The 18,623-nt window shown below is 36.8% G+C and overlaps 3 protein-coding genes across 5 annotated transcripts in view; 2 read left to right on the top strand and 1 right to left on the bottom strand.

Annotated features, from left to right (window-relative positions):
• The first annotated feature begins 74 nt into the window (after positions 1-74).
• LOC116718082 (transmembrane protein 138-like) lies at positions 75-4,106 on the top strand. The gene is made up of 5 exons (XM_032559737.1): positions 75-183; positions 1,219-1,772; positions 1,911-2,082; positions 2,392-2,467; positions 3,188-4,106. Exons 2-5 carry the CDS (start codon positions 1,645-1,647, stop codon positions 3,298-3,300), a joined length of 489 nt encoding a protein of 162 aa, XP_032415628.1. The 5' UTR covers positions 75-183; positions 1,219-1,644; the 3' UTR covers positions 3,301-4,106.
• Positions 3,508-15,079, bottom strand: cfap70 (cilia and flagella associated protein 70). Of its 3 annotated transcripts, XM_032559734.1 has the most exons (26): positions 14,929-15,079; positions 14,610-14,796; positions 14,398-14,493; positions 14,150-14,235; positions 13,570-13,761; positions 13,253-13,435; positions 12,995-13,089; positions 12,567-12,639; positions 12,286-12,423; positions 11,718-11,867; positions 11,513-11,602; positions 11,244-11,335; positions 9,821-9,881; positions 9,531-9,713; positions 9,264-9,395; positions 9,059-9,187; positions 8,818-8,951; positions 8,494-8,609; positions 7,464-7,646; positions 7,230-7,369; positions 6,798-6,950; positions 5,764-5,925; positions 5,507-5,596; positions 5,124-5,225; positions 4,663-4,710; positions 3,508-4,256 (listed from the first exon to the last, which is right to left on the bottom strand). In XM_032559734.1, exons 1-26 carry the CDS (start codon positions 15,007-15,009, stop codon positions 4,137-4,139), a joined length of 3,216 nt encoding a protein of 1,071 aa, XP_032415625.1. In that variant the 5' UTR covers positions 15,010-15,079; the 3' UTR covers positions 3,508-4,136. The 3 variants fall into 3 exon arrangements, 2 of the variants coding, with proteins under 2 accessions (XP_032415625.1, XP_032415626.1); XM_032559735.1 differs by lacking the exon at positions 11,718-11,867; XR_004338869.1 differs by lacking the exon at positions 3,508-4,256 and having other exon boundaries at positions 5,491-5,596.
• Positions 15,080-15,783: 704 nt separating this feature from the next.
• Positions 15,784-18,623, top strand: part of ddb1 (damage-specific DNA binding protein 1) — a 47,863-nt gene continuing 45,023 nt past the window's right edge. The window contains exons 1-4 of the mRNA XM_032560583.1: positions 15,784-15,955; positions 17,538-17,686; positions 17,924-18,040; positions 18,190-18,411. Coding sequence (XP_032416474.1) covers positions 15,895-15,955; positions 17,538-17,686; positions 17,924-18,040; positions 18,190-18,411 — 549 coding nt within the window. The 5' untranslated portion in view covers positions 15,784-15,894. The remainder of the gene's footprint in view (positions 15,956-17,537; positions 17,687-17,923; positions 18,041-18,189; positions 18,412-18,623) is intronic.

An 18,623-nucleotide genomic window follows, 5' to 3' on the forward strand; every position in this document is an offset into this window, starting at 1 on the left:
AAGACTGTCCCCAAGCGCATGATGACACAAATCTCTTGCGTGTTTATTAGAGAGATGAAAGGATAAAAGCTGCTGCAAGGACACAAGCTGTCAGTCTGCGGTACACTGTGTTGTTTATGGCCACATGCGTCCCTCAGAGAGACACAGAGAACTTCAGCAACTGAAATTAACCCTCCAGTACAGGTTTGTTTTTTGTTTTGGCATAAGTTTGTATGTACATTTTTAGATGGTAGGATATTACATGTTCTATATATTGAAGGTTTCAAAGAAATTTGAAATAAGGAGATGTAGTAGAACAGTACTAAAAACTGCAGGCTGAGAGCATACTAATAGTTGCTTGCTTGGTTACATCGCTACTCTTTTGAGGTGAATAATTCACGTAAGGGCAGCTACAATATTTTTCATTAAAAGGTGTATGCAAAAAGAGGTGTAAGACAACATTTCCAATTCTTCTTTAAAAATGTCTGATGTGCTGTATGATCCGTCTAAAAATGTAGGTGCCTTTATTTGCCTGCATGTGGTTTGTGTGCCGTTTCATGTGCAAAAAAGCCCCTAATACAACTAACCTAAAATCTGAGTAGGCCAGCTTTCAAGAGTAAGTAGCCTTCTCCTCCATGGCCGAGTGTTTGGAAGTACCCCTAATCTTTCTCACACCTGTCATGCTAGTGCCGAGCTATAAATACTGGGACCGTGAGAGGATCCACCAGGTGTCACTGTAACAGCTCCATATTGATAACTTCATGAGAGGAAGCAAGGACCACAAAAATAACACTGAGAAACAGAAATATTAGTGAAGACAGGATTCGATTTCTCTTTAATCTTCAAAAGACAACCTATGGTTTTTTTTTAGTCCTGGAATAAATTAGGATAAAGCTGTTGTTTGACAATTAAAAAGTAATTTTAATTGCAACAGAAAATTGGTCTATGGAGATAATTCACTTTATATTTAAAAACTGAATTAATTTCCACCTAGTTCTTGGTTTGGATTCTCTAAGTGCTGTCAATAATTGTGTTTCATTTAATTTAATGTCGTAAACATGTGTTGCGTTTATTACAACATAAGTTTATTACATGTATAGATTCCTTTTAACTCTAGCTTTCTTTCCTCAGTCTTTAAAAGCATGCAAAATGTAAAATATTCTAAATGTTTTTTGTAAGTTACAGCAGCTTAAAGGTGTAACTGCTTTAACTGAATTAATCTGTTGTTTCCTTCCACAGGACATCTGCCCTTTTTTAATCAAGACAATGACATCTCACCAGTTCTGATATGCAAGTCTGCAGATTGAACTGCACGGCTGCATCTGCGGGATTTGTTGCAGTCAAATGTAACATGTTGACATCTCTGAATGGTTGGCAGCTCATCTCCAAACCAAAACTTGCTTTCCTGTTTGAGAGTGCTTCTGTTTTTCCAAAGTAAACTGAATTCAACCAAACAACATGGAATGAAGCACTAATGTTATATCAAAAGGACTTGATCTGCATTTGGGAGAGCAGGACCATTTGAATGCCTCACTGAGGCATCCAAACTGTCAAGCCTGCCGCGTCCAGGTTGATGTTTCTCTGTGGTGGAATTGAGGGAGAGCTGCAGCCTTGGATCCACAGTGGAACCACAATCCACCTGGGCACCCAGCCTATGGGTCGGAGATGCTCCATGCCAGCAACTACTCCCTTGTGTTGTTGATTCAGCTCAGTCTGCTCTCTTTTGACCTGTTTGTCAACTCCTTCAGTGAACTGCTAAGGACAGAACCTGCAGTCCAGTTGGTGCTTTTCATGTGAGTCAAACTTTTTTTAAGGTTTCAGCAGGGTAACAGTAAGAGTAAAACAGACCACTTATATTGACATCAGAATGAGATCTTTGTCCTTGTTGTTCTTATGGCTGACAGTTAAATAAATATGTTTCCTTTCCACAGCATGCAGGACATTTGCATCTTATTTAACCTGATCATCATTCTGCTGATGTTATTCAACACCTACGTGTTCCAGGTTGGCCTGGTTGCCATACTGCTGGAGCGATTTAGAGCCCTGATAATGCTCTCCACTCTCTACCTGACCTTCAGTATCATACTCCATTCCTGGCTTATGGTAAAAACACAAACAAATGTGTACAACAACATAAAAATAAATACAAGTTTGATACATGTTTTCTTTTTGTTTTATCAAGAAAATCTTCTGAAGAAATCCTGTATAAAAGACTATTTAGAACGAACAAAAACACATAAAGAGCAAAAACTGAATATTTGATTTTGGGAAAAGAAAAGACAGCTGATCATTTTATCTTTCATCAAATTTTTTTATCTGTTATGATTGATACAAGTGCAGCATGGCTTTACATGTATTGCAGGTTAACTAAAGGAATGGCATTAATTATGTTTTCTTACACATTGATTTCAGAATCTGCGCTGGCTAAACACAAACCGATTTATCTGGACAGATGGTCTTCAGGTGCTGTTTGTGTTTCAAAGATCTGGTAAGATCATTTAATTTCTACATGTTAAAAATGTTATCCAAACATATTAGTCTAATGTCAAATTGAAATTATAGTGACTTGCAAAAGTATTTGTTCTGCTTGAACATTTTCAAATGTTTTGATTTTACAACCCTGTGTCTTCAAAGTGTTTTTTGTACTTGCTTTGACAGACCAATGCAAGTTGCTTTGCAATTGTAAGCAAAGCTTAAATATATGTCACTTCGTAATTTATTTATTCAGCTTCTTTTACTCTGAAATCCCTGAGCAAAATTATATCCAACTGGAAGAAAAAAACACTAATTACAGCTTGCAAAATAAGAATTAAACTTATCATAAGTTGTGTTATGGTAAAAACACAACTGTAAATATATTTCTGAAGATGCCAGTGACACAAAATTCTCTCCAGATGGTGCTATCAACTCATACACTCACATGCAAAGAAATCAAACCACAGTGTAATAAGGTGGTATTATAGAGAGGAAAATTATTGAACATAAGAAGAAAAGAAGGCGTAAAAAGGCAAAACAGTACATTACAAAACAGTCATGTTCATTTAGTACAAGATAATATAATCTTGTTCAATTCCAATCAAAGATTTAATATAGAATTATGCCTCTGATGATTATAAAAAAGTGCTCAAATTGCATCATCGATGTGTTTGGAGAAGTTTTATAGTAAGTATACTACCTTCTTAACCTTGTTTGTTTTCCATCTGTGTAGCTTCTGTGTTGTACTACTACTTCTACAAGCGGACCGCAGAGTATCTGGGGGACCCTCGTCTGTATGAGGATTCACCATGGCTGAGAGAAGTGTTTGTTCGGTCCAGGCAGTGATCTGCAGAGGAATCTACAGAATGATACTAAAAGCCATAGCTCTAGTGGCACAGTAAAGAAATTACCCATGAATGATGCTGAAAAGTTGTAATCTCAACAAACTCTGACTGTTTTAATTCACCTTTTTTTTAGGTTGAGGAAAAGATTATTTGGCATCTTTTTAGAATTTAGGAAATAACTAATTCACAAACTGGAAGAAAACACAAATGAAAGCCTGAAATGTATTTATTGAAACATGAGAAAATGTTCAACATGACAGCCCAAAAATATAATCCATTTGACATCTTCTTTCTCTGGAGAATTGTGCCAAATTTTAAGGTATTTCAGGGATGTATTGAAATTGTAAAATTACTCACTAAACAGTGTAGAAATATCTTGTAAAACTTATCATATTCAGTATGTTATATGCTACTTACACAATAGCTTTGTGTCAGAACATATCACAACATAACTTTAAATGCTATCCTAATGTTTATGACCATGTATAATCACATATTGCATTGTAATTTTCACATTTCTTTTATACATGTTTGCAGAATTACAGAATCTCAGATGTACAAACCAGATAACTGATTTTTGCAAAAATAAATTTCATTAAACAATGCTACTTTTTATTTTCTGAAACTAAATTTTTTTTGTTGCAGTCCTTTGAAAAAACTAAATAGTTTTATATGTATTTAAGACTATTTGTGCTGCTCTGAGTTGAATTTTTATGGCTTGATCAGCCCCCTTTTTGACACATTCATTTGTTTTATTTCAAGATGCAATAAAAATGCAATAAAATTTCATCTGAAATATATGTCTAATGCAGTGCTGTCTTCATAAAATGTGTTAGGTTAAACAATTTCACCCTGTGCTTGAGCACTTGCATTGAAGCATGATGCCAGTTTACTCATCCGAGTCTGATGCTTCGCTTCACTGATCTCTTCAATCAGGGACGAGTCCTGCAAGTCAAACTATGAATTAAGAAGAAAAAAAAGAGTTTGAAACACTGTTTTTTTGTTTGTCTGTTACAAAAAATGCTATGCAAATGTTCTGGGTAACTATGCTATGAAGGGCAACAGTTTCTGTGTAAATAAATACACAGTGACTGTGTATTTATTCACACAATTAACTTGGAAAGATAACTGAAGAAGTCTGGAAAAATTATCTGAACATCAGAAACACCTGACACAATGTTCACAAGTAAATAGATTAGAATAGGATATACTTTATTGATCCTCAAAGGGAAATTGAAGTTGTTGACAGGATTGTGTGGTGGGCTAGTGTGTGTTAATAAATCTACTCATTAACATACTGAAATAGCTAATTGTAAGTCATTAAAAGCATTAACAGAAGATCTTCATGAAAAAACTCACTTACACTGATTGCATTTTTATAATATTCATCCCCCTCTTCTAGTCGCCCAGACTGAAAAAAAGTCAAAATATATGATTAATGCAGCTGTAGACAGTGAGGGTTAAGGTAAAAACATTTCTTTTCAATTCAAACTATAATAGTGGACTACAGGACATACGTACTGTATTTTTTTGTCCTTTATAATTAAACTAAGATTTTTTAAATGAACTAATTTAAGTCTTTCAAAGTCCGTTTCCAGCTTTACAACAAACCCCATCCACTATTTTGAGTTATTTCTGACTTGAGCTTCAGGGTCATGCAAGCTTTGCCCCCATGTTAGTGTAAGAAAATGTTTTTGTTAAGTACAAAAAAAATATAAAAAATTAGTCCAAAAACATTCTGGTATGTTCTGTCCTGCAAACCCTCCACAGAGGTAGGACCAGAACTGAAATTGATTGTGGATTTAAAGCGTAGTAATCACTCACCTTAAGGCTGATTAAAGACAGGTAAGCCCACACCTCTGCATTTGATGAGTTCAAAAGAGTGGCCACAGCTACAGCTTCCTCAGCAACACACAGCTCCCCCAACTACACAAAAACAAACCAAGGCTTGAATTTTTTCACTGTCAACAAGACTCTTATTTTCCTAGAAATAAGAGCGTATGTCTGTTTGACAAAACATAAATAAAATTTTCCTAAATTGGGTGTGTTTATCTCCACTGTCACCAGCTATTCTAAACAGAATCTAACACTTCATAATATATCATTTTAAACCTGTTCAATATAGAAAATCTTAATGAAACTAATTTATAAGCTTAAGAAAATTTAACTAAAAGCACTTTTTCATTATTACCAATGTGAACTTTTACCCTGTAGCAGGCTTTGCCGAGGCCCAACCAGGTCAGGCACGATGGGGACTGCTCACATGCCTGCAGGAAGACTTCTTTGGCTTGCATAAACTGAAGAATAAATATCATAAACATAGAGTTAGTGACAAAAAAGAGAAATATTTTTTGAAACATGTTAAAAAAATATGCAAAACTGTTTTATTTCAGAGTTGTGGAGAAAAATGTAATCTTATATCTCACTTACAGCTCATGTCAAAATGCAATTACCGGCATCTAACCTTTTCCTCAAGAATATAGATAGCTCCCAGGCGAAGGAGAACGATGTTAGTGTCTGAAGGTGGTTCTGGAAAGACCATGCTCCACTCATAACTCTCCCGGGCTTCAGTAAATGCACCTTGCAGGTAGTGGCAGTGACCTTTCAAGGCCCAAGCATCTGGGTTCTGATCATACCATGGACAATTATTTTAAGGTTAGCTGTCTGTAGATGTGTTTGTCTAAAACCTTGAAAACATTTGTGCTAGATTATGGCATAAAATAATGAATAAAATATGGTTGTTTTCTTATCAGAAGAAAATTTATAACCCTACAAATGTCATTTGCTGTTAAATAAGAAAGCAGAATCCATAGCTTAGATCCCATTTTCCAACTTAAAAATACATGTTTTTCAGTTTTTCTGAATAATGTTACCTTAACTTTAGATTGAAATCTTAAGAAATCAAAGTTAAAAAGGTGTAGATTACATTAATATTATATTTATGGAAACTCTGATTAACACCTTTCCATTAGAGAAATGGAGGCTTAAGTGTACATCTAAATGTACAACATTTGCACAAAAATAACTGCAGAACTGCAGTTATTTGTTGAAGGAGAATTCTTGTATTGCTTTAAAAGGGCCATGATATTACCCAAACATATTTTGTAGCTGATCCAATCTTAAAATTGAAAGGTTTAAAGTTTTTTGCTGAGAACAACAAAGCAGTAAAATTGAATTTTACAACTGGAGAAGAAATACTTTGTGCACCAAAAGGTGATATTTCACCTTTTTATTGAGTTCACACATTTCTAAACATGTTCCACTTTAAAAGGAAAAAGTTAAAAGGGACTTCTAAAGAATTGTGGTACATCTCAGACAGTTCAGGAGTAAGCAACATCATATAAAACACTATGATGTGCAATTTATTTCTTAAGATTTATGTTAAATCTAAAATAAAAGAGAAGGAGTCACTAAAATAGACTATTACAGAAACTACATGGAAACTACATGGTAGTGGTCTTTTTGTCTTAAATCAATAGAAAGAAAATGTGGACGTACCTGACTTTTGTAAAACAATGCTTCTTTCAGGTTGTCAATAGCACTGCTGTAGTCACCTTTGAGCAGCTGGAACTGGGCTAGGCTATAATAGTAGGGAACACTGCAACCTCCTTTAGAACCCAGCAGCTCTTGGGTCAAAGCGTATTCTGACATCTACCAAAAGAGCACAGTTAGTTCTAAAACTATTTATTTCATCTTCTTGATTTTTACAGCTCAGAATGTGAGTATCCAAATTTATATGTATTGAACGATGCAGTGTTTGCAATAGAATATTATATCAAGCTAATTTTTTTGACTTTCCATTATGTTTCAACACAACACAAACACTGTTACTGCTATGACTCAGAGAGGACAAATGATTTGACGGTATTTAAACAATTGGACCCTCTAGGTGTGGGATCATACACTGCTAAATCAAACAGGTATGAATACCTGTAGGGCATTGTTCTGCAACAAGAACTTCACTGTTTGTGTGAAAATGGAAGAAGTGAGTTTAGTTGGAGTTGCTGATCTGTCACTATGAGATGAGGTCTCTCCGCTTTCCTCCATGTCATGGTCTGGGAACTCAGGGTCTGTCAGAAAAACACCATTAGTCTTAAATCCGCTGTCATGTGTGGCTTATATTTTACCTTGTGCCTGGATGCTTGCTGTAATGTTACACCTCACCGTGCTCAGCCATTGGAGGTGGTGCAGGATTATCTGTCTCATGCTCATCCTGCTGGGCCTTCACTTCCTCAGTGTTGTCATCTGCATGTGCCCTGTTTGCTTCCTCTTCCCCAAGAATCTTTTTGGCCTCTAGAAATGCTCTTTCAGGCAGGAAGGCTTCGTTTAGACTTAAATGGAGCAAACCTAGAAGGCAGATCCCAACAGAAATGTAAAGTTTCAATATTTACAGTGTGTACATTACCCCTGCTTTTAATTTCGATCTGTTAAAGGTTAAGTAAAGATGGATATAATTTTCTTAAGAATGATATTTGCACTAGACATTTGTAATTTCTGGACTGTACACCTCAATGTTGCTGATTTTAAAATCTGTGCGTCATTGTAATTTATTTGAGCTGTTGTTTGCAGCATTTCTGTAAACATTGTCATGTAGAAATTGTATGCATCTTCTGTGTAAGAATTGCTTAATTTCAAAACATAATTGTTGTAGAGTACCCTCAACATTCTACATATCTAAATGTTTTATTTCAGTAGTATAATCTCACACTGAACATAAAAACTGCAACATTTTTATTAAAATGTCCTATATTTTTGCAAACATCCTGATGTACAGTACAGACCAAAAGTTTGGACACACTTTCTCATTGAATTCAATGAGAAAGTGTGTCCAAACTTTTGGTCTGTATTGTATGTAGATCCTCCATAACATATAACAGTGGTACAAAGGTCTGCCACTTTTTTCACTTTGACTCTACAGTGCACTGACTTAAAGACAATACATTTATCTCAACCAATAAGCAATGCTTCCATTGGAAAGTTCAAATCTTTAGGAATTTATCACAAAAACAAATAAAAACCTCTACTTTCTACTATCAATGTAAGTATATAGGTCTAAGCAAATGCATTTAAGAAAATAGCAGACAGAGCACAGATCATTCAAATATTGTTGTAGATCACTAGACTTCACCCCACTGTGGAAAATATGAGCACCAATGGTCCCCACATTAGTGAAGAATCCTGATTGTGAACTGACCCATCAGTGTCCAGGCCTCCACACTGGGTGGTTCTAGGCTGGTGGCTCTCTCCAAGAAGGTCAGAGCTTCATTGTAACGTTCAAACAACACGGCCACAACCCCACACATCATCAAGCTGGACAAATAAGCAAAAACAGAAACAAACTATTCTACCAACTATACAGCAACAACAAAGGTTGATGATTTTCTGCAGTTTTTTTAAGACTTGATCATCAAAGAGAGAAACATTTACACATATTACTAACTATACAAACCTAACTAATTAAAACATAATTTTGCTTAGATAAATTCATAATCTGCAGCATAAATGAAGCACTTCTAACCTGGGCTGGTGTGTTTGCTGGGTGGATACAGCATCATGGAAACACTCTTTAGCTTTCATGTAGTCCCCGATCAACATGTACAGGCTTCCCCACTCAAACTTGTACAAAGGTTCATCAGGGTGCCTCACCACTAACTTCCAGTAAAAAAAACACAGATGCCAGTTACTCTGCCAGTCAGATTCATCAGCTTCCTTCACTGCTGTGTCTAATATCATAGATATATTTTTCCCTAGTTTTGTACCTCTTGGTAGTACTGAACCGCCTGTTGATAATTGCTTGTAAGTTGTGCCTCTTTAGCAAAATGTCTCAGCTGACTAGATTCCAACTTAATTCCATCAGTGCAGTCTTCTGCCACATCACTGGAATAAATCTGCAGAGGAGATGAAGATAAAGATCACTAAAAAATCCAAACAATATCCTTAAACAAATGATGGCGATGGTAATACCTTGTTGAGAGCCACATGCATTTCATCCACTAGGTAGACATAAAGCTTGCTGACAAATTCTTTCACCTCTTGAGGGTCAGTGAGAGGCTTGGACCGCTGCATTTTGTCACGTACAATCTTTACCACTGCTAGCTATAAGCCATAAACACACAAATATATTTATTGAATTTGACGAATGAAGATCCTTCACAAAAAGAACAAAACAAAAACATTTTATTAATACATATATCATAGATTCAGCCCAAAAAATCATTTTAAACTTCAAACCTTGATCTGCTCTTTGAAGGTGAAGTATCTTCCAGAGACATTAAGACCTCCCATCACCTCAGCCAAAATTTGCTCTTTGCTAAGGCTTTCCTGCAGCTCGCTATTTGCTCCAAATAATTCGGCAAACTGTTCAGAGACAGCATCCACTGCATTGCCTACTTGGGTGTGAAAGTCCAACACGGCCTACAAGAGCACACATCAGAGACAAGAAATCTGAGAATGAGAAACCTTTCCTGACTGCAAGGCATACTGTAGGTATATTTTTAATGAAATGTATCTGGGTTTCTCACCTTTTCTGCTCTGCTAGGACCAGCTGGACGTTTGGGTTTGGGGGGGATCAGTACCTTCACCCTGCAAGATTTGGAAACACTTCTTTTAAGTTCATATTCAGAAAGGAACAAAAAGAAAGACAGACAAGGAAGTAAACTGACATCTTACCAGATGTTTCCTCTAATTGCATAACCAACATGCAACCAAATTGACTCTATCATTACCAGAGTTGTTGGTAACTCATTAGATTACGCTAATGATCCTCAAAGGTGTCATGATGGATGTTTTTTTAATGTTTTGACAGTAGAACTAATGCATAGTCTTTCAGTATTACCACTTGGACTTCTTTCTGCATTACACATTCATAAAATCTTCATTTCCATGGTAACCGGATGAGCCATGACAGGTAAAAGTGATTCCTCATGTGCAAATACACAATTACAGCAGCTGTCTGAGTAATTATGATCTCTGTATAAGTGAGAATATACTGAGAGAGATGGGGGGAAAGGAACAGAAAAAAACATATTACTATTGCAGTGATTTTTTTTGTCTCCATGTGGTGAATGAGTTTTTTTTTAATTATTTGGTTTCTTTGTCCATGCGATATTGCAGAGTCGCGTCAACCAACACAACCCTACCCTCCTCTCGATGTGCTCCTTCACATCGAGAGGAGCCAGTTGAGGTGGCTTGGGCATCTGGTCAGGATGCCTCCTGGACGCCTCCCTGGTGAGGTGTTCCGGGCACGTCCCACCGGGAGGAGGCCCCGGGGAAGACCCAGGACACGCTGGAGAGACTATGTCTCTCGGCTGGCCTGGGAACGCCTCGGGATTCCCCCGGAAGAGCTGGAAGAAGTGGCCGGGGAGAGGGAAGTCTGGGCCTCCCTTCTGAAGCTGCTACCCCCGCGACCCGACCTCGGATAAGCGGAAGAAGATGGATGGATGGATGGATGGATGGATGGATGGATGGATGGATGGATGGATGGATGGATGGATGGATGGTTTCTTTGTTCAAATGAATTGTAATCATTATTATGTTTTTTGAAATATGGCACATCTTTTATTACTTCCATTTTTGAATACATAAAAGATGGTTGTCCAGTCAACTTGTGTGTCTTTACTTGTGTGCTTCTATATTTTGAGAAAACATATAAGCTAGCTCACATTTTTTGACAAAACAAAATGAAGAAAGTAAATAATAATAGCAAATTCTGACTCATCAAATAAAGTTTGAGTTTTTTTTTTTTTTTGCAGAAGTAAAGTATAAAAGTGACCCACATTATTACACAATTACTGTGACTATCTCAAGAAAATGAAAATCTTCTGAACCTTAGAAGTTATTAAACTTTTCTTATTTAATGTGTGTTAAGGTGTAAACTTTTCACAAGAGATGAGCTTACTGACATGGGGATTAATTGCAGTACTTAACTGTGTTAATGCATATTACCTTCGAGCCAGTTCCTCAGGGGATGGTTTTGGTACCAGTGGTCTATTCAAGGACATTTCAATAATAACATATGTTCTGGCTTCCAAGTACATCTGTCAATGACAACAAAGATAAAAGACTAAAGTAAAAATCCACAAAGCAAAAGTTTGAATGTTTCTCTGCTGCTCTACGCTGCAACTAAAATCGAAGTGTGTAGCACAGCATACTTAATAACATCATGTTTTTGCCAGTGCTGCTGGAGCACCAAGCTGGCTTCATCAGAAACTTACATTTCCTTCTACATTGACTTTTGTCTCAGGTTCAGACCCACTTTCAGGAGTTTCATCAGATATGGTGGCCTTGGCTGGAAGGACACTCTGCTGTCATATTAAAAAAACTTCACATTGTTACATGTACAACAAAACATTTCTCATTGCAAATGTAAATTTAACTTTGCAGTAATAATTCATCCTTGACAATCAACACATTTCTGACCTTTTTAGACTGGTCCTTGACTCCCTTGCTGCCTGCATCATAGCTCTTTGTTCCTTTTTTGGGAGTTGCTACTGCTAAGCTTGCTCGAGATTTGGCCTGGATAGTTGCTATTTTAGCCTGCTCCTTTAACACACTGGTTTTCCGCTTGGCCTATAAGTTTAAAATCAATACTAAGTTCATCTTAACAAGAAGTAAAAGAAGAAACCAGAAATAAATGTAAATAAGAAAGTAAAGTTTTTAGTAAGCCCATTTCACAGACAAAACTATGACAAAGTGAAAATAACTATTGATATTAAACACCCATTTTTAAACGTAAGATAAAACACAGAGAAAATAAATATTAAGCAAAATTTAAGTAAGAAAGTTTACAAGTTCTTTTTGAATTCACAGAGTCAATTAAATGTATATTTGGAGGAAGATTAATCCACAATCTTGGCACCACTTGCTGAAAGATTTGGCTTGCATATATATGGAAATATAATGCTTTATAGACAATATAAGTTCCAGCACTAGAAGCTATACAGATGAAAAAACAAAAAAATGACTACTTTGACAGTGTTTTTGAGACCTTGTTCAGAAGTTCACTCTCATAGAAAGGATGAACAGTGTATGCTCCTCTGATGCGGGAGACTCCAGGGTACAACAACCGCCCCATGTCAACAAATGCCAAACCATGGAAGGGGATCTCTGGGTTCTCATCACCTAACTACAAACAGAGACAATTAAAACATTCATCTGCAGTTCAGCAGTAGTATGATTAACTGAACCGCTGCCACTTTGTTTGCCCCAAACAGATATCTCTTTAGCAGTACTAAAATATCAACAGCAAATGGAAAATGTTTTTTTTACCCTTGATAGTGGAACCAAAGTCCTCATTAATTCCACTGGCCACAGTCGGCTCTCTGTGATTTTTTCTTTCAATCTACAAATATAATCAAAATACCATTTTCAGTAGTTTGAAATAAATGTTTTAAAATTTATCTCAACCTAAACAGGTGTATTCCAATGAGCTTGTTTCAGAATATAAGACATTAATTTCTTAATTTGTTCACAATGTAGCACTATTTTTTCTCCATTTGAATCATGGAGCAAAATTCACTGTTTTCTAGAAACTGAATTTTGTTAAAAACCTAAGTTTACTTTAGTTTGGGGGAGAGATTATCTCTTTTGTTCTTAAGGATAAGGACAAATGTATTAGGATTTTAAACCAATTAAGGGTTAAAATGTCTCATTACTGACTTTCACTTTGCAAAAAAAAAGTTGAATGTCCAGCTGACCTGGAAGCTCCACTGGAATCCAGGAAGCACCGAATCTCTGTGTCCCAGCTCACTCTGTTCTTTGTAATTTCTGCCTCAACACGAAATGGCTGGTCCTGCATGAAAATTCAGGTCTTCAAATTTCCTTGTGTGTTCAAACCTTACTCTGATGGCCATAGCTAAACTTGTTTCTACAATTGTTTAAAGGTACTAGTAAATGAAAATTCAAGTGAAAAAATGCTATTTCAAGTCACACGTGGAACTTGTGTTTGTTGTTACCTCTAAACCAGTTAGCTCTCCATCCTCATGATCAATGGGCTCTGGTTGGCAAAATGACCCAGGTAAAAACTGATTCCCTGGTACCAATAAAGTCTGAAGGGGCCTCCTTTTCCGACGGCATTTGCCCTCCCTCTGCCCCCCTGGCTTCAGATAGCCTTCAGAAAACATCAGTACTTGATCATGCTAAGACACAGAGAGAGGGAAATATTCCCATATTTTAAAATTCATTATCACAGAACCATATAGATTTGTCATTTTGTACATTTTTAATGGAATAGCTGTAACACAACGTATTAGGATACAAAAGTAGAACTCACTTCTGCAGTTAGAGGAACCTCCAGGGCAGCGAAGTATGCAAAGGGGCTGTGAGCTGAGCCAGACGGCAGCGTCCATGTGTCTGGCAATGAATACGCTGTTTCCACAGTTACCTTCATGATGATACAGGTTGATAATTCGGCTTCAGTGAGCAGTGGTTCCGACACGCTGACACAAACATCCAGAGTTGGTTGCTAAATGGAATAAAATGATGCAGCAACCACTGTTTAGCATTTATAGACATATTTAGAAAGTAAAATACGATTGAATTTATATCCTGAGATTTGAAGTCCACCCTAAACAAAATATTTAACAACACTTTATCAAATACTGAAGACATACAATACTACTCAAGTCATGATGTACTATACATATAAAAGGAAGAATTTAAAAATCTATTGAATAAAGAATTTGTATTTTTGCTTAAATAAATGTGGGACAATGTAAAGATTGAAATGTATTAGTGACCTAATGCATGTTAAATTATCTGCTGACATCTTAAATGACAACAATATTATGAGTGTGATTAAACTGCAAACAGGTTTCTGTGTCGTCAGTATAATTGTTGAGTGAGTAACTAACCTTACGGTGGATGCCCTGTCGAGATTCTTTAATCGCAGGATTGACCATTGGATTGACTGGAACTGTACTTAAAAAGGTGCACTGACCTGAAGGACAACAGAAAGTCATTAAAACCTTGGAAGTCCTCCCTCCTCATTCTTCAAAATCAGTTTCTGTTTATTCCACCTACATCTGGTTCAAAGGAAGACTCACTCTTTTGACATACCAGAGCAGAAATGTTTTAAAATTTCTTAGAGGAGAAACTGTACCTTGCAGTAGAGGGAAGAAGTCCACCACAGCTTGGCCCAGTATCGCTGTCTTCAGCTCACCTTTTTTCCCCTCATGCAGGACCTCCACCAGTGTAACTGATCACAAAATATAAAACTATTGCACTTGTGATTGCACATAAAACGAATTAAACACTACTGATGATGAGGCACATGGATGACATTAGGTGGTATATTTGATACATTAAGCTTACATGTGATTGCTTTTTGGAGAATTTCACTGAAAGCCTGGGCGTCATTTGGTGGGTTATAGCTGCAGGTAAAGTCGTAATCAATAGTGTGTTTCGCAGGGTTGGCATGTTTCTTTTCTGACTCCCCCAGGTTCACCTCTTCCACCGAAACCTGCAGGAAACTCTGCAAATTGTCCCCCTTCTTCCCTTGCTGAAAACAAAATCAACATATAATATAGCGTTTAAGAATATTCCTGCCGTTTGGGAAGTCGAGCAAGACGTACGGACAGACAGACAGATAGATAGTTGTGACTACAATTTAACCAAAGTTCAACGAACTTACTATGTTACGTCCACATTTTGCAGTTATCTGTATCGACACAATTGTTTTTATCGTCTCTTCAGATGTGCATACTGTTGACATTTTTAACGGAGATAAAGTTCACAAGCTAACGCTTTCAGTTAAGTTCTATCGCAGGCCGATTAAACACGTGTCCATGGCAACAGTGATTCAGCCAATGGTGGGTTCAAAGAGCCTCGGTTATCACACAACGATGTTGTGAGGTGAAAATCACAAGGTGTGAAAGTGGACTACAACAGTTTACAAAGTCGTTAATAGCCTATATTTTTACTGATCATCTTGGGGCAATGGTACTTTTTCCTCAAATAGAAAGACAAAAAGGGATTGTTGTAATTTTTTTTTCCAATTTAGAGAAAAAGTATTAGTAAAACTACTTTTACTACTTTTACTAAAAGCTACAAGGAGTTTTGCCATCTTAGATTTTGCAATTAAGTAAACGTGACAGCAGGTGTCACTGTTTCTCAATCTGACTAAATTCAAAAAGCATTACCGCTTATATTTCCCTCAAATAAAAAAATAAAATAAAATACTTTGAGCATTTGCATACAATTAGTCGACTTTAAATGTCTTAGTAAATTGCAGTGATTTATTTGATAAATCAAAACAATACCAAAATAAACAAAGAAAAAAAAAAGCATAAAAAGTTTTCGTTACACAGCGTCCTAGAAATGATCTTCTGTGCCTAAGAACCAACCATGTTAAATAATTTCTGTGTAGAGTAAGACAAACCTAAGCATTTTTGGATTTTGAGTGACAAGTGCACCAATATCTCAAACATACCCTGTAAAACACCCTCCAGTGCTTAGGGGGCGCTCCAACTCTGGATTAGTGCACGTCGTTAACCTAAACGACTTCCCCAACTGTTTCCGGAAGCTTTATTATCAATGATTTTGTCACTCGTGTGAGATTTAAACACTTCAACGGTGTTTGTTGTCCGTTTCTGTCAAGATGTCTTATAACTACGTGGTAACAGCGCAGAAGCCCACGGCAGTGAACGCCTGTATCACAGGTAAATATGACTGATCCGTGCAGGACTGGGACGTTGGCAACCTGCGGGCAAATTGAGCTCCCGCGCTGCAGCCATGGCGCTCCACACAGGCCTGTTGTAGCACTTAGCTTCTGGTTTTTAGCTCAAATGTTTACCTGTCATATTAGGCTGAGTGCTTTATATGCAGTGTACGGCACGGCTATCTGTAATTCTTTCTGCAACGCAAATACGATCAATTACATCGTGGTTATTATTTTTGGCTAGCTGTTTTTATATAACAGCAAATAAAAAGCGACTTACCCAGCATATAAATAAATTGCACATAACCGCTCCGATCTTCTAAACATAACTCTGATAACACTTGGAAATCTCATTTGTCTTAAAATAGGCTACAAGAAAGTCGAAACAATGCTCGAAATTACGTTCCATCAAACATAATCTCACATTTTGAGATTTATTTTTTTAGAACTTGGCATGGTTTCTTTTACTTTCAACTTTTACTAAACATTAGATAATGACTCGGTTTACGCAGTTACTCTAGGAGAGATTATTAACAAAGTCATGATAAATTTGTGTACTAGAGCAAGAAAAACAATCTACATTTACATTATACAAGTATACGCTTATTTTATTAGGAAGTAAATACGGAAGTCAGATGGAAGCCCAGAGTAAAACTACACGTTTTCACACTGTATTTTAATGTCTGAGTGGTATTTGGGACTGCATAGTACTAAGAAAACATATATCTGCCAGAAGGTCTTCGGGTTCTGATCTCTCCTGACACCTTTTTTTTTATTTTCTCTTTTCTCTGTGAATGAAGTACTATGGATTGCTTTCACACTTATACAATATGTTCATTATGTAAAATTGCCTCTAAATTATATTTCCATGGTTTAGATTAGGTTTCTTGGAGCTCCTTCTTGGAGCTTCACTCAGGTAGAAGTTAAAATGTTCTGCTGAGACATTTATTCCTTAGTGTGAGTTTTGTTATGAAATTTATCTGCAGTCTTGATAGACCTGCTCAATATATCAATTCAGTAGTTATTGCAGTGTCTTCTTTTTCATATTGTTTCAAATGTCTTGAATGCAAATACTGCACACTAGGGATATATCAAGCTATTGGGATTGGCTCTTACTGCTCTGGATGCCCACAACTGATCTATATTTGTAGATCAAATATTATCTGTCAAAAACTGATGGCCAACTATCTACAAATATTTGATCTACAAATAAAAGATTTGTAGATCAAATCAATTTCACAACCACTATTTGTAGTGGCTGTGAAATTGAAGCTCATAAAACTTTGTAGGTACATTTTAGTTAAGGAAAAATTGATGTTATTATAATAGATATTGGTATTGCATTGGTAGGCAAAAGTATTGCAATTATATATTTTTCTAAAATTGCACAGCCTTATTTTTGGTTGTTTTCATTTATAATGAATTCATTCATTTAAAATGAATATAGCTAAAATTCTCAACCAGAGCTGTGAAAGAGAGGCCATCAGTTTTTGACAGATAACTGTGTCAAAAACGTTTTACCGCTTTTCTGTGCTGAACAAAATGTAATATCCGTCTTGTAAATGTTGCAATGTTTTTTGCAGGTCACTTCACCTCTGCTGAGGACCTTAATTTGCTCATCGCTAAAAACACACGTTTGGAGATCTATGTGGTCACAGCTGAGGGACTTAGACCTGTCAAGGAAGTTGGCATGTATGGCAAAATTGCTGTCATGGAGCTCTTCCGTCCAAAGGTTGGAATTACATAAATGCATAAGTCATTTAAAGTTTTCTTTTCTCGGTTACATTCATTTATTTATTAAAAAGACAAAGGAAAGCAAGTTCATAGGCTTTTAAAAGTAATTTCTAAGTTAGCTTTTCCATTTGTCTATTTTCAGAAATTCTGCAACAGCTCATGTTATCTTATTTCGCGTTTATATTGTACTAAACCGTGTTAATAAAATGCTGAATAGTTTTTGCTTTTTTTCCAGGGTGAGAGCAAAGACCTGCTGTTCATTCTCACATCCAAGTACAACGCATGTATCCTGGAATACAAACAGAACGGGGAGAGTATTGACATCATCACCCGTGCCCATGGCAACGTCCAGGTGGGTAACGCCTTAAAAGTACTCTGGTGTTTTTGGGGATTTTGAAGTGTTTACATTGGGGAAAGTTTACAAGCTTTGCTATTTAGTAGCAGTTGCAAAATTTAAAATATTTTTGCCCAACCTCAAACATTTCCACACCTTTTCTTCAGGATCGCATTGGACGTCCATCAGAAACAGGGATTATTGGGATTGTTGACCCAGAATGCCGCATGATCGGTCTGAGGCTGTACGACGGATTGTTCAAGGTGATCCCGTTGGACCGGGACAATCGAGAGCTAAAGGCGTTCAACATCCGGCTGGAGGAGCTGCAGGTCATCGATGTTCACTTCCTGTATGGCTGCCAGGCTCCAACCGTCTGCTTCATCTACCAGGTACTGTGAGGTTCAACTTAAAAAAAGACTCTTCAGATAAGAATAGGTTACACAATAGATGTATTTGTTTATCGTAAGTGTTTGTCGGTTGCCAAAGCGTCTAACAGCAAGACAAAACAGCAACAGCAGAAGTTGGACAGCATTACCAGGAAGTGGATCGGTTTGCTGCAAGCACCTGGAATGTCAGGTCTGCAGGGGTCACAGTGGTTTGT

Source organism: Xiphophorus hellerii, chromosome 4, assembly GCF_003331165.1.
Source record: "Xiphophorus hellerii strain 12219 chromosome 4, Xiphophorus_hellerii-4.1, whole genome shotgun sequence".
Lineage (NCBI taxonomy): Eukaryota > Metazoa > Chordata > Actinopteri > Cyprinodontiformes > Poeciliidae > Xiphophorus > Xiphophorus hellerii.

Bases quoted from the DNA above. Each gene is read 5' to 3' on its own strand.
- LOC116718082 (XM_032559737.1), top strand. From the start codon at position 1,645: ATGCTCCATGCCAGCAACTACTCCCTTGTGTTGTTGATTCAGCTCAGT. The intron at 1,773-1,910 runs GTGAGTCAAACT...TCCTTTCCACAG, and splicing joins GTCCAGTTGGTGCTTTTCAT to CATGCAGGACATTTGCATCT. The intron at 2,468-3,187 runs GTAAGATCATTT...CCATCTGTGTAG, and splicing joins GTTTGTGTTTCAAAGATCTG to CTTCTGTGTTGTACTACTAC.
- cfap70 (XM_032559734.1), bottom strand. From the start codon at position 15,009: ATGTCAACAGTATGCACATCTGAAGAGACGATAAAAACAATTGTGTCG. The intron at 14,236-14,397 runs GTACAGTTTCTC...GTTGTCCTTCAG, and splicing joins CTTCTTCCCTCTACTGCAAG to GTCAGTGCACCTTTTTAAGT. The intron at 4,711-5,123 runs GTGAGTGATTAC...ACTTTTTTTCAG, and splicing joins TGTCTTTAATCAGCCTTAAG to TCTGGGCGACTAGAAGAGGG.